Consider the following 13264-nt stretch of genomic DNA (forward strand, 5'->3'; position numbering starts at 1 on the left):
ACTGATCTAACCCGATTTTTAGTTCAGATTGGGTTGGTTGACTCATCATCCGATTGGGTGGTTTTGCTCAAAATTTTCAAATCTGATAAAAACTGGGCTTGCCTTTGCTCCACCAACTGTATCTTCAACCCTTTGCCAGTTCTATTAGAATAATCGATCGGCCTTTCTCATCTATTAGAGCCATCTTATATTGGTGGTATTCCAGTGGTTGCTAGCAGGGCTCATTTTCGAGCTTATTTGGGGCTAAAATCCCGTTGGTATTTCTAAACCATTGCCTGTGTGTAGTTTTTGGCCATAAAAAAATATAAAATAATAGTTGCGGATTTGCCAGCCATCTTCGCAGAGCACGCCTCATTATATATAAGGGATTTGCTAGTGTCCCATCGCAAAAGGCATTCCGCCGTTACATGTCAGACCAGCCACCTCGTTAATGAAGACAAAATCTGCTGAAAAGTGAGCCTATGTGGCTGCTCTCACATGCAACAGACCATCCCAATAGCCTGTTGCATGTCAGACCAGCCACGTCGTGAGTTAAGACAAAATCTGCTGAAAAGTGAGCCACACAAAAGTGAGCCCGTGTGGCTACTCCCACATGCAACATACCCGTGAAATGCCTTCTGCAATGGACGCTGGCAAATCCCTCGTAATATTGCATCAACTTAACTACAAATGGTGCTCCCCATTGTGGATAAGGTCTGAGAGATATACTTCTTCTAAGGATCCCTTTGGTGAAGATTCATCAATCTTACTTCAGATGCGGACAGTAGAAGTTAGAGTTATCCATTGAAAAGATCAAGGGTTAAAACAATCCAAATCTACTTGTAGATTAAGTAGCACAGAGATGTTGCTATGAAACAAGGAGACCTGGGGTTTAAACCATACGCTGGCATAGGGCTTTTGCTTCCATGTTTGATGACCAAAGGTTCTGAATTGTATTCTGGCTTATGTCAACAGGGATATACACTTCCATAGTTCCATGCTGAATAACACAATAAAGGATAAAGGCAACTTAATATTCTTATTATTATTTTGAATGGTAGCAACTTAGTCATGATATGTAAAAAGTTGTATATGTTGACAATCAACCCATGTTTCACAAAGCAGACAAACAGTAAAATGAATTAACTTTGAATTCAATCTTTTGCTACAAACTACAATAGATATGTCACGGCATGATGTATAGATTATATGAGATTTCTCGAAATAATACTTTTTGGTATCCAACTTTCGGATTACTGAGATTCTGCCTCAAAATTTTCAATTAGGTTGATAAAGTTGAAGACAATCTTTTTACCTTCAGTTGTCATAATGCTTTCAGGATGGAACTGAACACCCTGCAATTCAAAAATGGCAATCAGGACCAGTTGACAAGGCAAAACGACATGATTGACCAACAATCCACAACATCCAAAAGACTGGTGAATAATCAACACAACTTGAAAGTACAAATATGTAGGTGATAAGAATCAAGGCCAATGCTAACAGTTAGATTTGGGGTAACTAACCAGGAAAGAAGAGGTTCAGTAGTGTTAAAAATTAATTTAGTAATCCAACATTCCTGGTTTGTTTTCTTTTCTTCCTTTGTTAATTTATTTTTTGTCATGTTTATTACTGCTATTTCTTTTCTTTTTTTATGTTTCTATCCCCCTCTCAATCTCCCATATCGATTTCTATTGGCCGAGTATATATATAGAGCTTAGTGTTTCTAGTCGGTAGAGCAGATAGCGTTATCTACTCCACCCTTCTTAAGGGCCGTCGGATTATAAGAAGGGTGATCCCAACCGTTGAAGAATAAATATACAAAACCTCCCTCTCTCTACACACAGTGGGTTTTCCGACAAAACAAGGTTTCTGTTCTCCCTCTCTCTACGCACGGTGGGAGTTCCGACGCCTCCCTCTTCTCTCCCTCGCTGGGTTTTCAAACGGCTACCTCTTCAACACCTTGCTGGAGATCACGCACGCTCTTCTCTCCCTCGAGGCATGCTTTGGATCACCACTTTTCTTCTCCGTTGGGTTTTTTTTTAATTTTTAACCCAACAGTTTCTGTTGGGTTTCTGTTGGGTTTTTTTTTAATTTTTAAACATCTTTGGGAGGCAGAAACCCATTTCAAGTGTTGGTGAGCTATATATTTTCTGTTGGGTTAAAAACTTTCCATTTTTTTTTTAAATGAAACCCATTTCAAGTTTCTGTTGGGTTTCTGTTGAAATGGGTTTCTATTGGGTTAAAAATAAAAACCCATTTCAAAAAATATCGGTTTTTTTTTTTAAATGGGTTCTACCGACTAATAACTTTCCATTTTTTTAAAAATGAAACCCATTTCAAGTTTTTGTTGGGTTTCTGTTGAAATGGGTTTCTATTGGGTTAAAAATAGAAACCCATTTTAAAAAAATCGGTTTTTTTTTTTAAATGGGTTTTTTTTATATACCCAAAAAAATAGAAACCCATTTAAAAAAAAATGGGTTTTTTTTAACCCACATTTTTGTTAACTCAACAGAAACCCATTTCAACTTTCTATTGGGTTAAAAATAGAAACCCATTTTTTTTTAAACAGAAACCCATTTCAACTTTCAAGTTTATGCATAAACAGAAACCCATTTTTTTTAACCCAACAGAAACCCATTTTTTTTAACCCAACATAAACACTTTCCTCATTTATTTTTAACCCAACAGAAGCACATTTTTGTTGGGTTTCTTTTTTTAATTTATCATCACCCAACAAAAATGGGTTTTTTTTTTAATTTATCTGCACCCAACATAAATGGGTTTTTTTTTTTAATTTATCTTCACCCAACAGAAATGGGTTTTTTTTTCATTTATCATCGGCCAACAGAGCTGTGGGTTTTCGAACAAAGAAAACCCAAATCGTTTATCATCCAGAAATGGGTTTTTTTTTTTAAATTTATCTTCACCCAACAGAAATGGGTTTTTTTTTCATTTATCATCGGCCAACAGAGCTGTGGGTTTTCAAACAAAGAAAAGCCAGTGTTTTCAGTTGGCCGATGATAAACGATCTGGGTTTTCTTTGTTCGAAAACCCACAGCTCTGTTGGCCGATGATAAATGAAAAAAAAAAAAAAAACCCATTTCTGTTGGGTGATTAAATTAAAAAAAAATTAAAAAAAAACCCAACAGAAATGGGTTTCTGTTTATGCATAAACTTGAAAGTTGAAATGGGATTCTGTTTAAAAAAAAATGGGTTTCTATTTCTAACCCAATAGAAAGTTGAAATGGGTTTCTGTTGGGTTAACAAAAATGGGTTTCTGTTGGGTTAAAAAAAACCCATTTTTTTTTGGGTATATCAAAAAAACCCATTAAAAAAAAAAACCATTTTTTTTTAAAATATTTTTTTTTAAAATGGGTTTCTATTTTTTTGGGTATATAAAAAAAACCCATTTAAAAAAAAACCGATTTTTTTTAAAATGGGTTTCTATTTTTAACCTAATAGAAACCCATTTCAACAGAAACTTGAAATGGGTTTCATTTTAAAAAAAAAATGGAAAGTTTTTAGTCGGTAGAACCCATTTAAAAAAAAAAACCGATTTTTTTAAAAATGGGTTTCTATTTTTAACCCAATAGAAACCCATTTCAACAGAAACCCAACAGAAACTTGAAATGGGTTTCATTTTTAAAAAAAATGGAAAGTTTTTAACCCAACAGAATATATATAGCTCACCAACACTTGAAATGGGTTTCTGCCTCCCAAAGATGTTTAAAAATTAAAAAAAAACCCAACAGAAATGGGTTTCTGTTGGGTTAAAAATAAAAAAAACCCAACGGAGAAGAAAAGTGGTGATCCAAAGCATACCTCGAGGGAGAGAAGAGCGTGCGTGATCTCCAGCAAGGTGTTGAAGAGGTAGCCGTCGGAAAACCCAGCGAGGGAGAGAAGAGGGAGGCGTCGGAACTCCCACCGTGCGTAGAGAGAGGGAGAACAAAAACCTTGTTTTGTCGGAAAACCCACCGTGCGTAGAGAGAGGGAGGTTTTGTATATTTATTCTTCAACGGTTGGGATCACCCTTCTTATAATCCGACGGCCCTTAAGAAGGGTGGAGTAGATAACGCTATCTGCTCTACCGACTAGAAACACTAAGCTCATATATATATATATATATTAGTCCTAACAAGACAAGTTTTGATGATGAAAGATCGGGATCACATAAACATATTTGGCAGAGATAAAAAAAGAAGTGCCCGATTAATACGTAAATCGCAATATTTTATAAAATATTTCATTGAAAGAACATAGACAAATATCTTTCTATGTGCCATTAACATTCCTAGGATCAATGCACAACTTTTCCTTGAATCAACAAAAAAATCTTAACGATAAATATATTTGCAATAATGAAACAAATAAAGAAGGAATTGATGAAACAAATCAAAATACAATTTAGTTTATTTCGACTATCCAAAAGTCACTTTCTATTTCGAATATTCGAAATTTTGATGTTTTCCATTTGGATATTCAAAGGATCCATACCAAGCATGATTTTATGTCTAAAAATAATTCCAAACGAAAAGATATACTATCTGATCTGCACTAAATTCCATAGAATATAGGAATAAAGGGTCCATTTATCCATAGCGAAACTAAAAGGAAAAGCATCAACATATATTCTTAGCGGAATTTGCACATCACAATTCAATGTTGGTAAAGTTAAGTCTGCCTCAGAAATTTCCTTTGATGCCAATAATAAGGCTCAAGTAAACAAAACACACTGAGAGACTACTGATGCAGACATAAATGTGGGCACCAAGGATCCACTTGTAAAGATACAGTTCCACATCTAAGATTTACATATTGCAATTTATGGCAAAGATGGACATGCTTGGTCATCAATATTCACGAAGCAAACGAGTTTTGCACACAAAAAGATGTAATTGTAGAGCATATATAACCTATTCTATAAAGAGAAGCCGCCCGTCCTAGCTTTTGTTGCGCTACTCCCCTTCACATTTGAAAGTACTCGGCCGAACAGTCATAGAGAGTTCTTTCAGATCTCTCGGGATGAGATAAGAAAGAAATTCAGGAAAAAAGGTATGCACGATAGAAAGCCTAAGTTTTAGTTTCGTTAGTAGGACTGACCGTAGCCACTTCAAACAAATTTGCAAACTCTCTCTCTCTCTCTCTCTCTCTCTCTCTCTCTCACACACACACACACACACACAACACCCGCCCCCATCTGACTATTACTCACCCACCAAGATATCTAGGACTTAATTCTCTCACTTCTTTAAACCCTATCTCTTCTCTATGTTAAAACATCACACCCTCTCCCAACATCACACCCTCACCCATCGTCTCTCTTCTCAATTAGGATTTTAATTTCAATCAACCATACACATTTGCAGTGAGTGAAGGATTATTTCAACCATAAGATGTATTGTGTTAATACTTAATACTATAATAGTTCTTCCAATTTTATAGGCCTTTTCTTTCTAAGTGTAGTTATTTTTCCTTGACGACAAAAAAAAATAAAAAGAAAATAGACGTATACTCTGTCAATTTTTTTTTCTTTTAATTTCCAGGCTCCTTTTGCTAATTTAAGTTTTTTTTTTTTTTCTGTAGGCCCTGTTCATTTAAGATTACGAAAACCGATTGTGAGTGCCAAACCGATTATTGGACTCAAAATTGCGTTTAATTTTGGGTCCAATAATCGGTTTGGAACCCACAATCGGTTGACATAATCTTAAACGAACAGGGCCTTAGGTTCTCAGGCGATGATGACAAATATAAAAAAATCAAGAAAAGAAAAAGAAAATAAGGTATACCCTCCCCCTCTCTCTAACTCTGTTTTTTAGATTGTTGCCAAGGACACTCTTTTTTTGTTTCATGAATATTGATATACTGTAATAACATTTTATAAAATATTTTCATATTATGTATCTAAATATTAGGAGTTCCTAAACATGTCATTTTCTTCATAAATTAGTCCTAATGCCCATAACCTACGTTCTTTATTTTTCAAAAGAACTTTAAGAATATATTTTATTTTTTATTTAACATTGACTTACTATTTTTAAAGAACCACAAGATTGTTCTACTAGTTATTTGGGATTTGCTAGGGTCCATCGCAAAAGGCATTTCCCGACGTCTGTTGCGTGAGAGAGAAGCCATCTCATGCATAATGACAAAATCTGTTGGAAAGTGAGCCTATGTGGCGGCTCTCTCATGCAACAGACGTTCTGCGAAATGCCTCGCGAAATGCCTTTTGCGATGGACATCGCAAAAGGCATTTCGCAGAACGTCTGTTGCATGAGAGAGCTGCCACCTCTTGAATAATGATAAAATCGGTTGGAAAATGAGCCTATGTGGAGGCTCTCTCTTGCAACAGACGTTCCACAAAATGCCTTTTATGATGGACCCTAGCAAATCCTTAGTTATTTTATATTATTTTGAGTTTTGACTAATATTTAAAACTAAACTATTTGAACAAAATTTTAAATTTAAAAGATCGACTGAGTTTAGGATTTTGTTTGTATGATTTTTTAAAGAAATTCAAGACTAAATTTTTTTTTATAATGGTAATTCATTAACCAGCCAAAAAAAAAAAAGCAATACAAGACCGAGGAGGTTTGGCAAAACAAAGAAGGAAGAAAGAATAAAAATACAAGCAGGAGACTAAAATTGTTGTTTTTTAGCTATCCTATGTTTCCTTTTTATTTAGAATTAGGTACAGATACCATATATAGTAAAATACCCATAATGTACCTAATCATGTACCAATACTGTAAACAGTCACATACCAGTGATGAAGATAAATTCAGCCAAAAATGGAAAACTAGGCCATGCCAGAAAACATTTTCCTTAATGTACCAGTGGTGCGTATTAACACCTGGAAACTACAGTAAAGAGTTGGGCAAATGGAAGGCTGCAGATGTAACCAGAAAAAAATAGTAAAAGAAGAAGAAACCACACCTGGATATGCCTGTATTTTTTGTGACGAGCAGCCATAATCAACCCATCTTCTGTCCATGCTGTAATCTCAAGTGAATCAATAGGAAAACTATCATTTTCAATCACAAGGCTGTGATATCTACCAGCACTGAAAGGGCTGAAACACAATGACAGACATGGTGAGACATGTTAGTACTATCAGGCTAATATGTAAACTTTTGATGCAAACAGAATACAACCATATGAAAGGTACTTAGGGTTGGAGAAATGATAGTGTTCCTAGTGACAAATCATTCCATCCATGCACTGAGAGGATGTTGAATGAACGAAAAGAAAAAGAAGTTCGAAAAGTCGACCAAATAATTCAAGAATGGCTAAACAAACTGTATGTACAAAAGAAGGAATGTATTACAGATTCTGGGAGTCTGATATGATTAATAGTCATATGATTTTATGTTTCTATTATTGGCAGTATGCCACTGTAGCGTCTAAGTATTTTCTTGCTCTCACAAAATAAACTACAAACATCAGCTTGTCTAGGGTTGGTCTCTCAACTAGTTCGCTTTCTTCACAATATAAGTTCTGAGAAGTTCCCAAATTACAGGAACTTTATAAGAAAACAGATGGTAATCTGGTACTCAAAGAACAGTCAACTTCTGATGATGTAAGGGTTAAGGCAAGAGGTAATCATGAAGCGATGGGAAAGAATAGATTACATAGCTAATCATAAAGGACAGGAGCTTGGCATTAAGTATCACATAAGCATACTATGCAAAATGTTGTTAAACCATAAATAGATAAAGGAATAAAGTCATACTTTGGTAAACTTGAAAACAAGCCATCTTCCCCCTTTTCATCATAAAAAACAGGAGAACTTTTTCCATGCATAACACCAAAAGGAGAACGCACAATCTTTCCTGTGAACCAATAAGGCACATAATTACCAAAATTATCTCCATTTAATACAAATACCTATACTTATGAAAGTATTTTATCACTACGCACGCCCAGAAGCAACCACACTGTGGCTAGGCTTTCATAAAGGTCTGGTTGAGGTTACAACCAAGAAATGGGAGCAGGTCTTACAATTGAAGCCATGACTTACCCCCAAAGGCCTCCCCAATGCATTGTAAGCCCATACAAACACCAAATAAAGGTATAACAGGGCCAAGCTCCAAAACAGTTTGTAATGATATCCCTGAATCTTGGGGTGTGCCTAGAAACATGAGGCGCATGACAGTCAATAGTTATGATGATTTATACAAAAAAGTAATCACTGGGTGCAGAAAAAACTCTCACCTGGCCCTGGGGAAATAATTATTCCTCTCGGTCTTTTCCTAGAAACAGAACAGCATAAGAAATTAATTTACATGATAATGTAACTCTAATAAACACCTCCAATGCTGTAAAAAGTACCCTATTGCATGACACAAAGAAAAATCTAAATTATATTTGGAAAGGGCACACAATATTTATGGAATGGCCAAAAACACATTATTGATGAGAATAAGAATGCATACTTTTTTATTTCCTCCACTGAGAGCTCATCGTTCCGATATACCTCAAAGTTAGCACCAAGCTCTCCCACATACTTCAACATCAGAGAGAGTTACAATGAGAAAAACTCGTTTCTAATTCTAGGACATAATTGATCTAATGGAAAGCATACACTTACTATCAAGTACCACCTAACCATCACTGTGCTACAGTTAGCTTGTTTGCTATTTTCTAAGCACGAATATTTTCATCAAAGCAGCTATCAAGCTCTAGACAAGCATAAAAGAAAAACCATGTCATTCTCGTTTCTATTAGAAAATTTCAGAGGAGACATTCATTACTCACTCCAAGTATTACCTTGGAATGTCTGCCATCCGATTATCATTACTTCAAATAAAGCTGGCTGTTCTTTGCCGGAGACAAAAAAAAAAGGTCCCAAGAAAATTAAGAAATAAGATGGAATATTTTCTGATAGCTAACAACTTAAATAGGGCCCGTAGAAAATTGTAAATTCAACAGAACCTAAATAGAAACAGAAGTGGAAACCATGGAGGATATACTATTTTACACCTGGAACAGTGCATCACATAATAAAGGCTGCCCATTTCCCACATTCATTAAGACAGAAGCTCAGGATTCTCATTCAGTTGTACAAGTGATTAAAAAACCCCTTGTAACCATCAAATGGATGGGACAAAATATCACTTATGAGTTATGAGAATTACGAGAATCACAATATTGAATAAGCCTCAACTTTCCCCTCAAACTGATACGCAAATGTCAATTATGCCCGGCTTGTCAAGAATGTCAAAAAGCTTGCTTCTCACATGAGCCTTAAAGAATTTGCTCTAAGGTTAGCGATCAAGATTCTCAAGGAGGTTGCAACTCGTATTCTTACGACAGAGGGGTTTGCTCAACATGATCCACTGGTTGAAGAAGCAATCACATCGTTCCTGGTGGCTAACTCCTGAAACGGCAGGAATTTGATGTGATCCTAAGAGTTCTCTGGAATAACCCATGAACCCTTGGGTTTGGACTAAAATTGATTGTATCCTCTCATCCCAGTGGGTCAATCAAATCACGCATACTCATAAAGAAGGTCCAGAGGCAAAACCTAAAACTGATATCATTGCTCCAGAATTACTAGCCAGATTTGAAATCTTACATGTTTTGGACCCTACCAAATCATATTCTATATTATCCTTGTTTAAAGAAATTTGGGTTCATTTCAAAATAAATAAAAAGGATCAAGGAAAGATATTGGAGGAAAAAGCAACTCACGGGTAGCAGATAAAATACAGTCAGTGTGCCGAAAAAAGGTAAAGTGCCCTGATAGGTTACAGGGTGCCTGGTTGATGTCATCGCCAGGTCTTCTTACGAGAACGAAGTTTTAAATGCAGGTTTCAGTATGGACTTTGGTCCTCACAAAAGTGGAAGTACTTCGTGGAAGTCTATGAAGTCCATATAAATCCTGTTAAAATTATGGCTGTTTATAAAAGTCCATGAAAACTATGACAATCCTCGATAAAACTTGAGGAAATATCAGAATAGGTACAAATAATCACCTAGAAACCATCACATAACCAAGACAAACATCCACAATGATTTAACATGATCAAACACCTAGTGACAAGTGCGACATTTAACAAGATCAAGCATCTAGCAGCATGCTCTATCGCGCAATCTGAAACAGTAAGGTTTGTTAAAAACATAGAATTTCACATATTTTGAAAGTTGGCAATCGTGTCATTGCTCTTTAGAAATAGAAATGATTCAGATGCAATAGAAATTAACAAAGGCAAAACCTAATAAATCTCACGTCAAATTCAATATGTGAAATTGATCAGAGAAAATCAGAAAATCCGCACCTGGCAAAGATTGTAAGTGAAACTGTCATAGTTATCAATAACAATAATCGGATTTCCCTTCTTCACATCTCTAACTGGATCTGTAACCCTATCTAATCCTGCAACGGCCGATGCTTTCGGAAAGAAAAAACCTTCCTTGCGAACTGACGAGACTCCTTGAAGAATTTCTAAATCAAGAGAGATATAGACATTTTACAAATTCTTAGAAAATTCAAATAGAATCAAACAGATCAGTGTGTTTTGAAGACATATATGTGATCCTTCTTACTTGACTGAGTAGAGATTGTAGAAAAAAGTAGAGGACTTGCTAGGGTTTCTGAAACGATGGAGGGTTTTGGTTGGAAGAAGGTGGTGAGAGAGAGTGAAGTCGCCATGAAAGAGACTGGAGAAAGGAGAATGAAATATCAAATATGGAAGAGAAAAAATTAGGGTTAGGAAACACCTCTTTCTCTCCATTTTCTTCCGGAGATTTCGAGAAAGGTACTCAGAATCCAATTTGGGCATTTTATCAGATTCGCATGATTTTTTCTTGTCACGGGATTGAGAATCTGAGAGATACTCATGTGGGGCCCACTTCTTTTAATAAATTACCGAAGAAGGACCGCTTTGAAGTCCGCGCAGAGTTTCCCATATACAAATCTGCCTCCTCTGGTTGGTGTGATAAATAGGGCTGCACAAAAAACCGGCCAAACTGATAAGCCGAACCGAACCGGGCCTTTCGGTTGGGTTTGGTTTGGTTTTTCTTGGCATTAGTTCGGTCACAGTTTTAGAATTTTATCGAACCGAACTGAGAAATGGAGGAAAAGGAAAAGACGAATTGATTTTGTGTCCTTATCAAATCTAAGGTGATTTATTTTATTCGCAAAGAGAAGATGGGTGATTTAAACAAGGGAGGTGTGTCTATATCAATTTCCTGTATTCAAAAGTAAAGAATACATTCACCCCTTCACCTTAGACCACCCCTTAGAAGAGTAAAAAGAATAGTCCTAAATACTTAGAGAGGATGTCCAAGAGAAGAAAAAGGGGGGTGAATATATCATCCCCTTTATAAGGCCCTCGATTAGGGTTAGAGAGGGAGGGGTCTCTTCATTTTTTGTTGAGAGAGAGAGAGCATGCCGGTCTCATTGCACACCGTTGATGGTTGATTTGGATAGATAAACCTTTTTTTTTTTATTTTTTTTATAGATAAACGTATTTAACTACTTGATTTGGATTTGTACCGGATAAACTGTGAACCAAACCGAACCGAATCGGTAAAAACCGGTTTGGTTTGGTTCGGTTATACCCCGCGATCGGTTTGGTTATGGTTTGGATTTTCTCCAAACCGATGTGATTGGTTCGTTTAAAAAAAATCTCTAAACCGAACTGGACCGAACCGTGTGCAGCCCTAGTGAGAAATGGGCCCATCCGGGGTCGTAACATTTAAAGTGGGGCCCATCACTCCATTTGGTATGGGATTGGATTGAGTGGAAATCCGCATGTATTTGTTCATTTTTAATGACATAGTAGCACTTTGGTCATTTTTCATGAGGAGGTATTTTGGTCTTTTTTTTATCATTTTCATGAGAGAGACCCACTTTAGTTATTTTTAGGGAAAATTATTAAAAAAATGCAAAGTTTTGATGAGATTATGAATCAAGGGTACACTTTTTGAAATCATGAAAGAGGGGTTGTTAGGTACTTTTAAAGTGGTTTTAGGACAAGAATACCCCTCTTGGTTTTCCCTCCACCTTTAGGCACGGATCCCAATGCCATTTCACCTACCCTTTTCACTGTTTATCTTCTTCTTCCCCAAGCCTTCCAAATGGTAAAAGTCCATACCCATTGCCATTGCCATTAGAAAAAAAATACTCCATTGCCATTGCCATTAGGAAAAAAACTCCATTGGTTCTCTTTATTTTGCTTTGGGTAATAAACCTAGGGAAATGTTATCAGCACTATTGTATTTTGATGAGGGCACTCCTCACTTTATTAAAAGTTCGGCATGGCCCACACCATTGGATGATCCAAACCGTCCATTAGATGGGCCACAACCTAAATAGGTTGTGCCCCAAAAATCATTTTCATAGGTTGATTGTAACCTTCCGATCTATTGAGGGTTAGGATCAACCCTCTAACATTCAAATCGAAGGGTTAGGATCAACCTATGGAAATGATTTTTGGGGCACAACCTAATTAAGCTGTGGCCCATCTAATGGACGGTTCAGATCATCCTGTGGTGCTATCCATACCGTACTTTTCATAAAGTGAGTGCCCTCATCAAAATACAGTACTGCTGATAACATTTCCCAAAACCTATGCTCTGGTATGTCTATTGTCCTCCATTTTGCTTTGGATAATATTGGAACCACTCTTTCCATATTTGGTCGGTGGTGTACATCTGTTGGACGGTGATAATATATTTCTGTGGTGGTATCAGTATTTTAGACCATGGAACCACTATAATTCTTCTTTTGGAACCACAATTTTGATTTTGGCAGCACCTTCTTGAATCTTGGAACCACTATATTGGAAACAAAACCACTATTTCTGAATTAGGAACCACTCTTTTCATATTGAAACCACTATTTTGATATTGGAACCACTCTTTTCAAACTAAAACCACTCTTTTCATAATGGAACCACTCTTTTCATCATGGAACCACTCTTTTAATATTGGAACCATTCTTTTCATACTGGAAGCACTTCGTTCGGGAATCCGAATGACCTTTCGGACTTCCGATAGGAGCCCAGTAGTTTGTAATGAAAATGGTACCCAATCAGGAGTCCGACGGAAATAATCGGAAGTCTGAGTTGGACTCTCGATTGGGTACCACTTCCATCACAAACTACTGGTTCCCATCGGAAGTCCGAAAGGTCATTCAGACTCCCGAATGAAGTGGTTCTAGTATGAAATGAATGGTTCCATGTTGAAAAGAGTGATTCCAATATCAAAAGAGTGGTTCCATTATGAAAAGAGTAGTTCAAATATCAAAAGATTGGTTCTAGTATGAAAAGAGTGGCTT

The 13264-nt window shown here is 36.4% G+C and overlaps 1 protein-coding gene across 2 annotated transcripts; it reads right to left on the reverse strand.

Annotated features, from left to right (window-relative positions):
• Positions 1-759: 759 nt before the first annotated feature.
• On the reverse strand, positions 760-10888 carry LOC143863896 (anthranilate synthase beta subunit 2, chloroplastic-like). Of its 2 annotated transcripts, XM_077374675.1 has the most exons (10): positions 10702-10888; positions 10528-10641; positions 10260-10426; positions 8415-8485; positions 8194-8231; positions 8000-8110; positions 7712-7811; positions 6916-7051; positions 1295-1334; positions 760-979 (listed from the first exon to the last, which is right to left on the reverse strand). In XM_077374675.1, the coding sequence occupies exons 1-10, from the start codon at positions 10820-10822 to the stop codon at positions 948-950; spliced, it is 930 nt and encodes a 309-aa protein (XP_077230790.1). In that variant the 5' UTR covers positions 10823-10888; the 3' UTR covers positions 760-947. The 2 variants fall into 2 exon arrangements, with proteins under 2 accessions (XP_077230790.1, XP_077230789.1); XM_077374674.1 differs by lacking the exon at positions 760-979 and having other exon boundaries at positions 1000-1334; positions 10702-10887.
• Positions 10889-13264: the final 2376 nt, after the last annotated feature.

Source organism: Tasmannia lanceolata, unplaced genomic scaffold, assembly GCF_043159265.1.
Source record: "Tasmannia lanceolata isolate RefF3 unplaced genomic scaffold, GAP_Taslan_0.1 ptg000044l, whole genome shotgun sequence".
NCBI lineage: Eukaryota > Viridiplantae > Streptophyta > Magnoliopsida > Canellales > Winteraceae > Tasmannia > Tasmannia lanceolata.